The following is a 15110-nucleotide window of genomic DNA, read 5'->3' on the forward strand; positions in this document are numbered from 1 at the left end:
TAAATACATAAATTAAAGTTTTAGAAGCCAAGTTTAAAATTTAAGGTAATTGCAATTGGTAGCATTTTTAGGAATAATAATCATGTGTATAACATCATTTAAAAAAAATTGCAAATATAGACAAGTGACTTCTATCGTGGATAGACTTCCAAGTCTATCAACGATAAACTTATATCGTTGATAGACTCTTACTAGTGATATGGTCTATCACGGATAAACTTCTACTAATAATATGGTGAATAGACTATTTAAATTTGGCCATATTTACAAATTTTTTTTATATTATGTTATATCTACTAATACTTTGAAATTTATTGAAAGTACATATATTAAAATTGAACATTTAAAAATACAATAATTAAAATTAAACAAACTCTAAAGTATAGTGACTAACATTTTAACCATAATTTTATCAATATATTTAAAAGTAGACTTTAGAGATTTAAACATCCAATTTCAAAGGGAAGAATATATATCAATTTTCGATCAATTATATTTATATTGATGGTGGGTGGATCTCAAACTTCCTAATTTATTCTAATTATGCATGAGGTTGCTTCCAGAAAGTAACATGTTTTTCTAAGTCTTTGGTCATCTTCTTATTAACTAAGAGATACATTATCTTCATTCACCAAAGATTATTATAATATATGGTATTTCCTTTGAAGCATGAAACAAATTAAATTGTCTACACATAATATGTACCCCATTTTGATTTTTGATTGTGCAAACAAAAATGAGAAATTAACTGATTATTTTTATTTTGAAAATTAAGATTTTATCATTTTAAATATTTAATAGATTTTTTTTTTATATGTAAAGTTTTTCATCTCATTTTAGGTATCGTATAGTGTCATATCGGCCGGAGATAATGTTGATCGAACCATTACCCATCGATGAAAGTTTATGAAGTATTCCCTATATGTATTGTACCCATGCATTTCAAATAAATTAATATTTTTCATTATTTCCTAAATCTATTGAACAAACTAGGTATTATATTGTTCCATATATTAATTAGATAAAAGACATTAAGAATATTAAGAAAGACCAAGGCAAATCAATGAAGCAACATAGTACAGCTCAACCATTTGTTTATTTAATTCCAAGAATTTACCAAGAAAAATCTACAAAAACATATACATGGACCAATTTTATTGCTACTAGATTCAATTATTCATGACGATTGGGGATCATGAAATCATGAATACCGTAGATAATACAACATCAACTATGGCGTCAATTCACTTGAGAGTGCATGCACATAAAGAATAAAACGTGAAGAATAGTTGCATTCAAAGAAGTTACAATTGAAAATTCAATCCTCACAACATTTTAATTGGAATACAACTGATTGCTTAACCAGAAATGTGAAGTTTAGAACCATACGTTGAGTGTTAGGAGACATTAATGTATAAGATGAGAAGAAAGACAATCATACGTTTTTAAGATTGGACGCATGTTGGCCGAAGTATTGGCAAGAGGCGTTGCCAAGAGTTGCTCATGCATTGAGTTTGTATGAGCAAAAGCAAAGAGAGTGAGATGTTGAGCGCAAGGCGCTGGACAGACAATTGTGTAGCAACTGAGCGGTGCTATACAATGAGGTAGCGATCGTATAGTAAATGCACGGAAGCTAGACGATCGTGTAGATGTGCACGGCGTTAAACGATGAGAAGTGACACGCTAAACGATCGGGCTATACGATAGGCAAAGTACTACACGATCAGTGTAAGCGCTAGAAGATGGGCATCAGTGCTACACGATAGGCAGAATACTAAGCGATGGACGTTAGGCAATAGACACGAAAGCTGGGTGATGATGCTAAGCGATGAGCAGATGCATTAGATGATAGGGCATCGGTGTTAAACGATGGAGGTACACGATAGGCATGGTAGCTAAACGATGGGCTATGCACGAGATCGTTTACTAAACAATTGAGCTACATGATGGAGCGTTGGAGCTAAGCGATAGATGCAAGAACTAGGCGATGGAGCGGTACTGAGGCCTGCGCTATGCAAGGTTGGTGAGCTCATTTGGACAAATGGCTGTACCGAGAGATGGATAGACTTGAGTTAATAGGAGCTGGACGAATAAATATTCATGCAAAGGAAGTCTTATGCATGAGGAGGACAACTCAAGTAGGTGTGTGACATGGGAGTAGGTGAATGTCAAGAGAGTAGGTGGTGGCAAAACATGGTGCAAACACCCCAAAGTAGGAGGTGTCATGCATTGGAGACTTGGTAAAGATGATAAGGATCATTTCCTTTGGCCTATAAATACCACCACAGATTGTCTCTTCCATTCATAAGCTAAAACTTCTTCAAAGAGCGTGAGGAAGAGTGTTAGAAAGTAGATTTGAAAGAGGCTATGCATTGGGAGTAAGATCATGCATCGGTCATGAAGTTCCAAGAGGAGGAGATGTTGTCGGACAATGAAGTCTGGAAATAACATCAATTTGGGACGAGGATATCTCCCAGAATACTCGTTCGTTTGGAGTGATTCAAAAGCTACATGAAAGCTCTGAGAGTCTAGTTTTTAGGGTAGGGCTGCCGAAGAAGAAGCTCCAAGGAATCAGGCTGGAGAGTGAGGAAAAGACATAAGGGTAAAGTTATCGGGTAAGCTTGGGCCAGTCTTGATGTTTTGATGATTCCAACCAAACGACGAAAATTTCTGAGTTACGATTTTAAGGAAAGCTTTCTGAGATATTTTAGAGCATGTTTGTAGAAGGAAGTATCTCGAGATAAGGCTTATAATTATGAGTAATCTGAGCTTTAAGTTGAATCTAGATCTTAGGGTTCAAAAGGGAGCCCCAGGTGATCAAGAAACTTCTAGAGAAAGGTTCCTACCTTGCCAAGGTGAATGGTACATTCCTTTAAGTCTTAAAGCATATCTTTTAGATTAAATTGTATATGTTTATGTTATAAATGAGTATATAGTATGAGAATGAGATTATGTGGTCGAGATGGTCAAGGGGTCAATAGACCTATTTCCTAAGCCCGAGAGCATAACCTCACGGGATGGTCAGGGGACCGAGAGGTCTAGTTCCTGAGCCTGTGGGAGGATCCTCATATGGGATGGTTAGAGGGTCAACGGGCCTAGCTTCTGAGTCCATGAGCGGGGAACTATGTGCACATAGGGAACAAAGGGGAAACGCAAAAGAGTAAGCATTTGTAATTAGTAACAGATAACTATCTACCGTGTGTGTAGGTAGACAACATACTCATTCTAAGTAGTTATTAGTTTACTATCTACCGTGCGTGTAGATAGAGCTGAGAACAGACTCACTCAAGGTAGAGGTTTGAATGTAACATCGTATTTATGATATGCTTGTTATTATGAGTTGAAATAGACTCTAGAAGTTGGTTACCACTCACTGAGCTTTGTGAAGCTCATTCTTTTCTCTCATGTTTTTCTTCCCAGGTAGCGAAAGGTGAGAAGTTCCAGGGTACTGCTAAGGTTAAGGTCTGCCACAAGCCACAGTCACACTTCTTGAGGGTTTTAAGGGTGGTTATTATAAACTTTGTAGTTAAGTCTTAGAGTTGTATAAACATTATATTGTTGTAATATAATGGGCCTACTTGATCAATTGTTGTTATCTCATTGACTTAAATTTTACTGAGAGTATAGTAAGGTTCAGTTGGGTAATAAGTATCACAAAAAGGTGGTATCTGCAGTCATTCACACCTCTCTTCAGGCTCAAGAGGTGGGCTTGGGGCGGGGTATGACACATGCTGGCCTACACGATTGTTTAGTGCACGCACCGTAAGTCGATTATCATATACTTTTTGCGATCGTTTACCCCGAGCGTCTACGCTATCGAGTAGCCAACACAACATGATCGAGTAAACTCGCGTAGCATTAGCTATTGCGATCGTTTAGTAAATACTACACAGTCGAGTAAAACTTTTCTACACGATCGTATGGCCAAATCTAAACAATCGTTTAGCTTAGGCTACATGATGCGACCAACCTTTGGTCTCCTTCCTCGAAGCAAACAGAATCTCCATGCGTTTGAAGCTTAATCACAAACGACTCAAACAAAATAAAAACTTGAATACATATTCGATTGCTTGTTAATTATGTCCAAAAACATAGGTGACCTTACAAATTAACTTTGAAATGTAAAGAAAGCTTTAAACAGAGGAAATTATCTCGAAATTATCCATCAACAACAACATCCACAACCACACTTAGCACTTAAATCCATTGTAGAATACTTAAAACCCACCAAGACTGTAAATGATATTCAATACAGTAATGGAATTTGGAATATCAAAACTTTGGCTATAAATCAATAAGCATTCTAATTCATTAACTTTGGCTATAAATAAGCTTGAATGAATAAGCTTAAAACCAACCAAGATTGTAAATGATATTCAATACGAGGTTTAGGACATAAAACCCAACAGCTTTAGGGAAGGAGTCAATTTCGTCTTGTGTAGCTGAGTTCCTAGCTCCCCAATCAGACGAATCCCCAAAATGGTAGGCTTGTTGAGTTGGCAATCTCGCCACTCTCACCTATACAAATCAAAGGATCGCCCTCATAGGTAGGAGTTCCCAACTTACTTAGGATTCAGGTCATGTCACCTATAGTCATCCTAGTGAAATGTAAGTCTCTATTATCAACGGTGTTATATAAAGAGACTAATCATTTCGTTGTCCGATCTTATACAAACTCTTTGTATAGGATACCCTCACTCACATGTCTCCACATGAATGATCAGGATCATATCATTTATAGCACTTTACAATACTTGTAACATCTATAAAACGGGTCGTATCCGTAGTGTCACCAGGATAAGGTATCCCTCTTTATCCATCTACTACAGACCATTTAGGTTATTAATATAGACAAGATCCACCTGTATGTCTCTACATACTTGTTTAAATTGACATGAAATAACCTCGGATCTTACTTTATTGGATTGAGTAAAAGCTTATAAAATAACACTTATTTTATTAATAGCAATATGTTTACAGAGTTTACAAACTACGAGATTACCAGGAGATTTAGGACACCATTCCCAACACTAAGATACCTCAAGAAATCGAGGAAATGAGACGGATCTTATATGCATCGGTTGTTGACAGCCTGATATATACGACGTTATGTACTAGATCTAACATCTGCTATGTAATGAGGATAGTCAGTAGATATCAATATAATCCAGGATTAGATCACTGGATTGCCGTTAAAACCATCCTCAAGTATCTGAGGAGAACGAGGGACTTCATGCTTGTGTATGGGTCTAAGGATTTGATCCTTACAGGATACACTAAATCTGATTTTTAGACTAATAGGGATTCTAGAAAATCCACTTTAGGATCAGTGTTTACTCTTAATGGAGGAGCTGTAATTTGGTGAAACACCAAACAGGGGTGCATTACTAACTCCACTATGGAGACAGAATATGTAGAGGCTTACGAAGCTGCCAAGGAGGTTGTTTAGCTCAGGAATTTCTTGACTCAACTACAAGTAGGTACAGATATGTCAAGACCTATCACTTTTTACTGTGATAATAGTGGTGTTGTGACTAATTCCAAAGAGCCCAGGAGTCACAAGCATGGGAAACATATTGAGTGTAAGTATCACTTGATTCGCGATATTGTGCATCGAAGAGACATGATCATCATTCAGATAGCTTCGGTGCATAACGTTGCTGATCCGTTTACAAAGGTTCTTACGACTAAGGTGCTTGACGATCACCTAGATGTTGGGGTTGATGCCTTAAAGTTTCATGTCCTGTAGTTTGTAAACAGTTTGTACGAACGATTGTGTTGTATAATATATGATATTTACTTCACATCTTGTATTTTTCAGTTGCTTATTTTATTTGCTTTACCACAAACTAATAAACATAAAATCCCTGGTTATTTGTATATGACTCAAGTATGTATGTAGTGACATACAAGTGGATCATGTCTTGAGTGATAACCAAAATGGTCTGTAGTATATGGATATAGAAGGGAAATCTTATCCTGGTAACGCTACGGATGCGGCCCACTTTGTGGAATAGTTACAAGTGTTGTGACTTGTCACAGATGATCTGATCCTGATCATTCGTGTTGGGGACATGCGAGCAGGGATGTCCTATACAAAGAGTTTGTATAAGACCTGACCACGAAATGTTAACGTCTTGTTATATAACACTGTTCATGACAGAGACTTCACTTCACTAGGATGACCATAGGTAACATGACCTCAATTCTGAGTGAGTTGGGAACTCCTGCCATTGAGGGCGGTCCTTTGAGTTGTATGGGTGCGAGTGGCCAGTTCGCCGATTCAAACCTACCATTTTGGGGATTCGTCTGATTTAGGAGCTGGGAACTCAGCTACACAAGATGGAATTCACTTCTTCCCCGAGGTAGAGGTAAGTAGATAGATAGCTCCCTTAAGGACTGATTCTGGGGCTTGAACGATGTGGCATCACACACTTTCTCTTGGTCCGAAAGGTGTTCACACATAGTTGGACTATGTTGTATTGTTCATTAGAGGAATCAATGGTACTTAAGAAGTGAGATGTAACTATAGGGGCAAAATGGTAGTTTAGCCCAGTTGTACTTACGAGCATCTGTGAAGGTCATCATTCTCATTGTTGGTTATATCTGATGGACACAAAAATATATTTGTCGTAAGAAGAATTCAGCTTTTGGTCTTTAGTGGAATGTTTGACAATTAACGAATGGTAGATCTCGTGGCTAACGAGTTTAGTCAGCTATTCACGTACCATTGGAGCTTCGAGTCACAGGTCCATTAGGTCCCCTAGATAGCTTGGATAAAGTCGAGAACCAGTATTTGGGTTAATTTGAAATATTCAAATTGATAAGAGGAAGTTCGATTATATATGATATAATTGGTTAAATGTATGAGATACATTATTTTGGAAGAAATTAGATATAAATATGATTTATATCAAGTAGAGGACAAAATACTATAGTAGATATGTGATATCAAACTATAGGATAAAAATATAATATGATTATATTTATTTATTAATTAATTGATTAATTATAAGATAGTTATGCCAAAAATCACGTTCGAACGTGGGTTAGTGGACAACATCGATTATTGTAACCGATGAGTTAAAATAAAAATTGGTTATAGACCTAGAGACTCTAGGTATATAAGATATGCCTCATTTTTCTAGGGCAAGTGAAAAATAATACTGGGCACATGTTGTATGCCCTAGTCTCTTTTTTTTGTTTATGTACATTATACTTATTTGTTCTTTCTTTTGTACACCTCACTAGCTTTAGGATAAGTGGGAGATTGTTGGGGTTGATGCCCTAAATCTCATGGGTCTTGTAGTTGTAATTGTATTGTACAAACAATTTAATTATCTAATAAAATAAAGAGGTATTTTATCTACCATTTAGTTGCATTTATCCACAAAAACCAATAAATAAGATATAGGGTTATTTTCTAAAACTTAAACATGTATGTAGAGACATACAGGTAGATCATGTTTAAGTGATAACCTAAACTGTCTGTAGTAGATGGATAAGGCTGAGTACCTTATCCTAGTGACACTATGAATACGACCTACTTTTTAGTTGTTATAATTGCTGTAAAGTATTACAAATGATCTGATCCTAATCATTCCTGTGTAGACATCTGAGTAGGGGTGTTTTAATGCAAAGAGTTTGTATAAGACCGGACCACGAAATGTATAGTCTCTCTATAAAACACAGTTGATAGATGAGACTTGCATTTCGTCAGGATGACTATAGGTGACTTGACTTGAATCCTGAGTGAGTTGTGAACTCCTACCTATGAAGGGGCGACTCAATATACCTATCATTTTGGGGATTCATCTAATTAAGGAGTTAGGAACGCAGCTACACAAGAAGGAATTCACTCATTCTCTAAAGTTAGAGATTGTAGATAAATTGCTTCATTAAGAGCTGATTCTGGAGCTTGAACAATATCACGCCACGAGATGGGTTTGGTCATTGTTTTCAAGGAATAATAAATAGAAATAGTTACCAAACATATTCCTATTTCTTTGAATACAAGGTATTTGCATATCACAGTATGACTCACTTTAATTTTTTTTTTTATCTGTTAAAAGTTTTTTTTTTTTTTTTTTTTTTAGTTGTTACAAGGTATAAGATTTAAATTGTCTTAGGTATTTTGTGTTGCTAATAGACTAATTAAAATTTTAGCTAGTTTTAGTACAAGGTATTTGTCGGACAAAACTATGAAAAAAATTCTAGCATTTTTTAATAGAAGATATACGTGAAGCAAGGGAATGAGGGATATATGACAACACAAATATCCTCCTTATAAATATGAAAAATAGATAATTAATAAAGCATAAAAAGTTTGTCCATTAATAGAAAAGTGGGATGAGTGGGTATATTACAGATATGAAATGGTAAAACCATGGGTTTGAGATGCCCTAGTTTATTGATTAGATTTTGGCCATTTGTCGAAAGAACTCTTTTATCAATTGATATACGTTATATAGAGTATGGGCCCAAGAAATTTCTCCATGATCTTTCTCATTAATATCTATCACATTTTTGTTAATGTTACTATAAATTTGTGACAGTTGTTAAATTAATAATTATTAATTTTTTAAAAAACAGCTGTTAAATTATTATTATTATTATTTTTGAAAAACAGTTGTTAAATTATAATACATACATTTAATGTATTTAGTTGATTGTTTATTTATTTATTTATTTTGAATGAAGTTGATTGTTTTTTTCTCTATTCAATGGTTCAAAAGTTTAATTTGAAGCCAGTTCTTTTAATTTGTTAGAAAGGAAAAAAGAAATGCCTTCATTATTAATATTATCCCTATTCTCTCATGATAAAAAGGGTAACTGAAAAGATACATCTTTTTTTAGAATAATTGAAAAATATTTTACCTTCTTTTATTAGTCCTAACTCTTCAATATGCAAATATCAATTTATATTTCAGATCTTTACAATTATATCAATTTACATTCTAAGTTAATAGTTGAATCAATTTAAATCATGAACTTTAAAGTTGTATCAATTTAAACATCAAACTAATAATTATATCAATTTAAACCTTAAGTATTCATAAGTATATCGATTTAAACCCCAAATTTTCATAAGTGTATTCAAATGAAACATAATAGATGGTTTAAATTGATACATTTATAAAATTTCAAGGTTTAAATTGGTAGATTTATGAAAGATTATGTAATTTACAAATTTATAGAAAATTTGTAAAAATTGATACACTTCAAGGTTCAAATTTTGCTATTTTTCTGTAAAATCTTATTAATATTTTTTACTAAATTTACAACCACCCCAATTTATGGCCTAAATCTTTAATTTCAAGGGAGTAGGCATGGGAGACCATTATGCAGACTTTGGGTACGTATGGCCCCAAATATTTTGAATTTTTCTTTTCTCTTTTTATTTTTTTAATACCAAAACAATAATAAAAGATTATGGTTTATATATATATATTAACAAATATGTCATACATTTAACTCTAAAAATTGTTATTTGTAGCTCAAACAAGTTTTCACCTCACAAAACTAATTTCTTTTTAAAAACAATTTTTTTTCTAGTTTTTTCTTCTTATTTTTTTTGAGATTTTAAGTGGAAGGCTCTTCTCACGACGAAAATATTATTTTATTCTTCATTCATATGTTTTCCATTTTATCTTTTTTTTTTATTACATCTTTTTAAACTCAATTTCAATTTTAGAAATTGTGGAGGAAAAATCATTGGCGTTTCTCGTAAGGATTTGAAAATTTTTTAATAAAATAAAGTTCTTACGTAAAATTTCTCTTAAAAATTTAAAATTTGGGGAAAATTCACTAAATTCTAATTCTTATGAAAAAAATTTGTGAGATTTTTTTCTTAACTCAAAACTAAGAATGGTAAATTAAAAAAAAAAAAAAAAAAAAAACTAAAGATAAACTATTCTTTTACCAAAATTTTCGTAAAACTTAAGTTCAAAATAACTAACTTAAACTTGCCAAAAAAAAAAAAATTAAAAAAATTAAATTAAAATTTACGGGAGATTCTATTTTCCGGAAAGAACCTTAACAGGAAGGAAATGTAAATTTTTTAAATATTAATTGTTATTTTAAAAAATACAACATTTTTTATTTATTGGGAAGAAAATGTAAAAGATTTTTTAATATTAATTATAGTTTATATTAAGTTAAAAAAAAATTTATATCCATCATTTTTCCATTAAATCTTATTTAGAAAATGGACAGAATGCATACATAAGTTTTTTCTTTATTTTTATTTTTAGTTGCAATAATTAATTATTAATTATTAATTTTAGTAATTTTAAAAAAAATTCTAACCCATATAAGGGTTTGTAGTTTTTTATAATGTTTTTTAATAATTAATTGTTATCATAATTAAAATTAAAAATTAAAAAAAAAAAAAGATTGTCAATTTTCCCCCTAATTCTTACCGAAAAAATGGACAGAATTCATATAATGGATTTAATTTTTTAATTTATTTTTTATCATTCGTTGTTAATTTTAATAATTAAAATTAAAATTAAAAAACTTTCACTTTCCCAGTTACTCTTATCAGAAAAATGGACAGGATCCACTAAGTTTTTTCTTTAATTTAATTATTCAAATTAAAATCAATTATTAATTATTAAAATTAAAATTTGAAAAATAAATATAAATAAATAAATAAATAAATATATATATATATATATAGGCTTATACGGATTCTGTCCATTTTCTCGGTAAGAATTATCTGAAAATGGAAATATTTTGTTTATTTATTTATTTATTTTTATTATTAAAATTAATAATTAATTATTAAAATTATCATTAAAATTTAATATTAAAAAATGCTAAAACCCCGTACATGGATTTTGACCATTTTCCCGGTGGGACTCTTATCGTGAAAAAGGACAAGAAGTTTTTTTTTTTTTTTTTTTTTTTTTTTTTTTTTTTTTATAATTTTTTTTATTTATTTTTTAATTTTAACATAGATTATAATTAATGTTAAAAAAATCCTTTTACATTTTCCTTCCAATAAGTGAGAAATGTTGTGTGTTTTTTTTAAATAGTAATTATATTAAAAAGAAATACTTTACTTTTCCTTCCTGGTAAGTTCCTTATCGAAAAATTGAATTTCTCCTAAGTTTTAATTTAATTTTTTTAACAATTTTAATTCCAATTTTTTTTTTGGATAAGTTTAAGTTAGTTATTTTAAACTTAAAATTTACAAAAATTTCTAAGAAGGTAGTTTTTTTTTTTTTAGTTTTTAATTTTTTTTATTTAGAATTCTTAGTTTTGAGTGGAAAAAAAACTCACAACTTTTTTTTTTTTAAAGAATTAGAATTTAGTAAATTCCCCCATTTTTAAATTCTTAAGGAAAATTTTATGTAATATTTTTTTTTTTTTTTTAACAAATTCCAACTATTTTTTTCGAAAGGTCTAAAATTGATGTTGGATTTGAAAAGTTATAATAGAAAAAAAGTAAAATAAAAAATATGACAAAATAGTATTTTTGTCAAGTGGGACCCTCCCCTTAAAATCTCAACAAATAAGAAAGAGGTAAACTTTTTTAGGTTGGAATTTCCCATTTATCTTTTGTTTCCTACTTAATTACTTAAATAACACACAAAATAATTGTCGTGTTTAATAATTGGAATGTTTCATTTTATATTTATGACAGCCAATTAATTTTATGTTAACTTACAAATTTAATTGGTAAACTTTGTTGATTGAGTTTATTTAGATCCTAGACTCATAATTAAGAATAACAATGATGAGAACTTAACAAAATTAAAATATTTGTATTTTAAAAAACTAATGAAAAAAACTAAACAAAATTAAGTATGAATCAATTAATTGAAGTGTTATAATCTAAAAGGTTAATGGTTCAATTTCCACACACAAACTATCAAAGTGAGTATAACTTAATTGGCATATATACCGTACATATTAGCAACCAAGAGATAGGGGTCTTTTTAAATATTTAAAGATATTTACACTTTAGCACAAAGTTTTAAAAGTGTTTCATTTTTTGAACGTTTTGGTTTCATTTTTTGAACGTTTTGCTATAAAATGTAAATATTTTAGGATTTTTCTATTCATAAGAATTTCCCAATTCAATAAATCTACTAGACTCAAAATTAAAAGTCTAGATTATTATTAGACCTAAAATTCAATTTTATAAATTTCAGTCCTTGAACATTAGTTTGTAACAATTTAGTTTCTATATTTTTAAATTTATAACAACTTAGTCTCTATCGTCAAAGATCTCATAAAACTTAATTTAAATTTTTATTACATAATCACTTCGTGTTTAGCTTAATCAATATCAATCTACATATATAATAAATTTCATTAAATCTTAATACAATTTTTTCACAATAGAGACTAAATATTTACAAATTGTAAAGTACTAAGACTAAATTGATACTTGTTAAAGTTTAGGTACTAAATTGTTATAGAATTGTAAGTCCATTGATTAAATCATTATAAATGAAAGTTTAAGAATTAAATTGTTGTTTTCATGAAGGGTTAGGGACCGAAAGTAATTTTTAACCAAAATTTAAAATTTTCAATAACCAATTAAAGATTGTAATTTAGATACTTATAAGATATTTTTAAAGGTAACCTCAATCTTCAACCAAACTTGTAATTTAACTTTAATATCTTTTTTCAAAAAGAAAAAAAGAAAGAAAGAAAGGAAAAATAAGATAATAAGTAAACTTAAAAGTTAAGTTATGAATACTATTATTAATATGCATATCAAAGAGAGTTTACAGATATATCGGCATGTCAACATATATTTTAAGGTTAAATTACAATTTTGGTCATATGGTTTAGATAAAGTTAGAATTTGGTCTCTTTAATTATTTAGTCCATATATTTTAATAAAACTCTTATAAATAGTCCATTCAATTTATAGATATATCTGACATGCCAAAGATTTTAAGGTTAAATTGCAAATATGGTCCCATGGTTTGGAGAAAGTTAGAATTTATTGTTAAAATTTTATCAAACCATAATACTTATGAGGGTTTATCAAGGGCAAATTAACTTTTTAGTTTATGAGTTTTAAAAAATAGGTACGTTTAGTCACTAAGTCAAAATATACCTGAATAGATGCATTCAGTCCTTAAATTTTCAAAAGTAGTTTTTTTAGTCCCAAGTTTTTAAGTTGGTTTAACTAGTATTTGAACTTTTTTTTTAAAATTTTCATTTTATATAATTATATGAAAATTTGAATTATAAAAATATATTTTAAAAATAATTTTAGAGAGAAGAGATGATTCTTTAAAAAAAAAAAAAAAAAAATCTAATTTGAAATAATAATAATTAATATTTTATTTGAATATTATTAACACTATTAATCTTTTAAACCTATTTTTAAAATTTAGAGATTAAATAAACTGACTATAAGAGCAAACACATATATTTTTCAAAATGACTAAAAAGATAATTTTTCCTTTTATAAGAAGTAATTAAATTACATTTTCTAATTGGTTGCAATCAATTAAATCTAAAAGAAAAAGAAAATAGGAGTTGTTGTGATAGTCTGAAAAAATGTTAGTTAGTAACAAGAAAAGCAATAAATGAATGGAGAAAAAAAAATAATAATAAAAAATAAAGCTCAGACAGCCCATTGGCCATGGCAGAGCAGGCGCTCACCTTCCTTATCTGCCATCCTTCATTTCTTCCACTTTCTCTCATTCATTTCCTCTTCTCTTTCACTTAATCCAATGGATCCACCTCCGCCGTCCTCTCCGCCATCCTCTCCGCCGCCCATTTCCAAATCTCCTTCTCTTCCTTGGAGAACCCGCCTCCTCGTCTGCATCTCCTCCATCTGCGGCGACCTCGCCACTCGCCCTAACGGCACCATCAACCGCCGTCTCTTCCGTCTCTTCGATGTCAAATCCCCTGCCAATCCTGTCAAACCCATCCATGGAGTCCTCTCCTTTGACGTCATCGTCGATTCCTCTCGCAACCTCTCTGTTCGCGTCTTCACCCCTTCCTCCGACGCCGCCTCTCTTCCCGTCCTCATTTTCTTCCACGGCGGCGGTTTCGCTTTCCTTAGTAACTCTTCTTTCTCTTACGCCGCCGTCTGCCGCCGCCTCGCTCGTCGTATCCCCGCCGTCGTTCTCTCCGTCGATTACCGTCTCTCTCCAGAACACCGTTTCCCTTCCCAATACGACGACGGCTTCGACGTCCTCCGTTTCCTCGACCACGAAAACAACACCGTCGGTCTCCTCCCTCCCTCCGCCGATCTCTCTAAATGCTTCCTTGCCGGTGACAGCGCCGGCGCTAACCTCGCTCACCACGTCGCGGTCCGCTTCTGTCGGCAGAGATCGCAGTTCCAGAGAGCGAAAATCATCGGATTAGTATCGATTCAACCGTTTTTCGGAGGAGAGGAACGGACGGAATCGGAGATTCGATTAGATCCAGGATACATCGTTTCGATTGCGAGAACGGATTGGCTATGGAAGGCGTTTCTGCCGGAAGGAGCGGATCGGGACCACGCGGCGGCGAATGTTAGTGGGCCGAATGCGGAGGAGATTTCGGAGTTGGAGGAATTTCCGGCGACGGTTGTGTTCGTAGGGGGATTTGATCCGTTGAAGGATTGGCAGAGAAGGTATTATGATTGGTTGAAGAAAAGTGGGAAGAAAGTGGATTTGATTGAATTTCCAAATATGATTCATGCTTTTTATTTGTTTCCTGAAATTTGTGAGAGTTCTGTGTTGATTAATCAGGTTAGAGAGTTTGTTTCTAAATGTATGGTGAAATGATATGAAATCAATGGAGACTTTTGAGGAAGAAGATGAAGATGAAGATCATGATGATGATTATGATTTCATTCAATTTTAGTTTTGGCTAGTCTTTTATTTATTTTTTTAAAAAATTGATTTATTTCAAAATTATCCTTTCAAAACTTCCAATATTATTTAAGGAAGTGGAAATATCTTAATGATTTTTAGTCTTACATTCTAAAAGGGGGAAAAAGTAGTGTCAAACTTTTTAATAATGTTTGGCAACTATTTTTATTTTAGGTTTGTTTTTTTTCCTAAAAGATATTTAGTTGTATCTAGTAGGGGTGATCATTGAGATGACTAAAACCGCATTGAATGTTAAACCGAATGAAAATTGAA

At 31.7% G+C, this 15110-nt stretch overlaps 1 protein-coding gene across 1 annotated transcript; it reads left to right on the plus strand.

The window, feature by feature from the left end:
- Positions 1-13592: 13592 nt before the first annotated feature.
- CXE18 (carboxyesterase 18) lies at positions 13593-14823 on the plus strand. Its single transcript, XM_039040682.2, has one exon. It carries the CDS (start codon positions 13707-13709, stop codon positions 14748-14750), a length of 1044 nt encoding a protein of 347 aa, XP_038896610.2. The 5' UTR covers positions 13593-13706; the 3' UTR covers positions 14751-14823.
- The last annotated feature ends 287 nt before the right edge of the window (positions 14824-15110 follow it).

Source organism: Benincasa hispida, chromosome 9, assembly GCF_027475165.1.
Source record: "Benincasa hispida cultivar pf3 chromosome 9, pf3_genome.v1.1, whole genome shotgun sequence".
In the NCBI taxonomy this organism is placed as follows: Eukaryota; Viridiplantae; Streptophyta; class Magnoliopsida; order Cucurbitales; family Cucurbitaceae; genus Benincasa; species Benincasa hispida.

Coding starts and splice junctions, on each gene's coding strand:
- CXE18 (XM_039040682.2), top strand. CDS start 13,707: ATGGATCCACCTCCGCCGTCCTCTCCGCCATCCTCTCCGCCGCCCATT.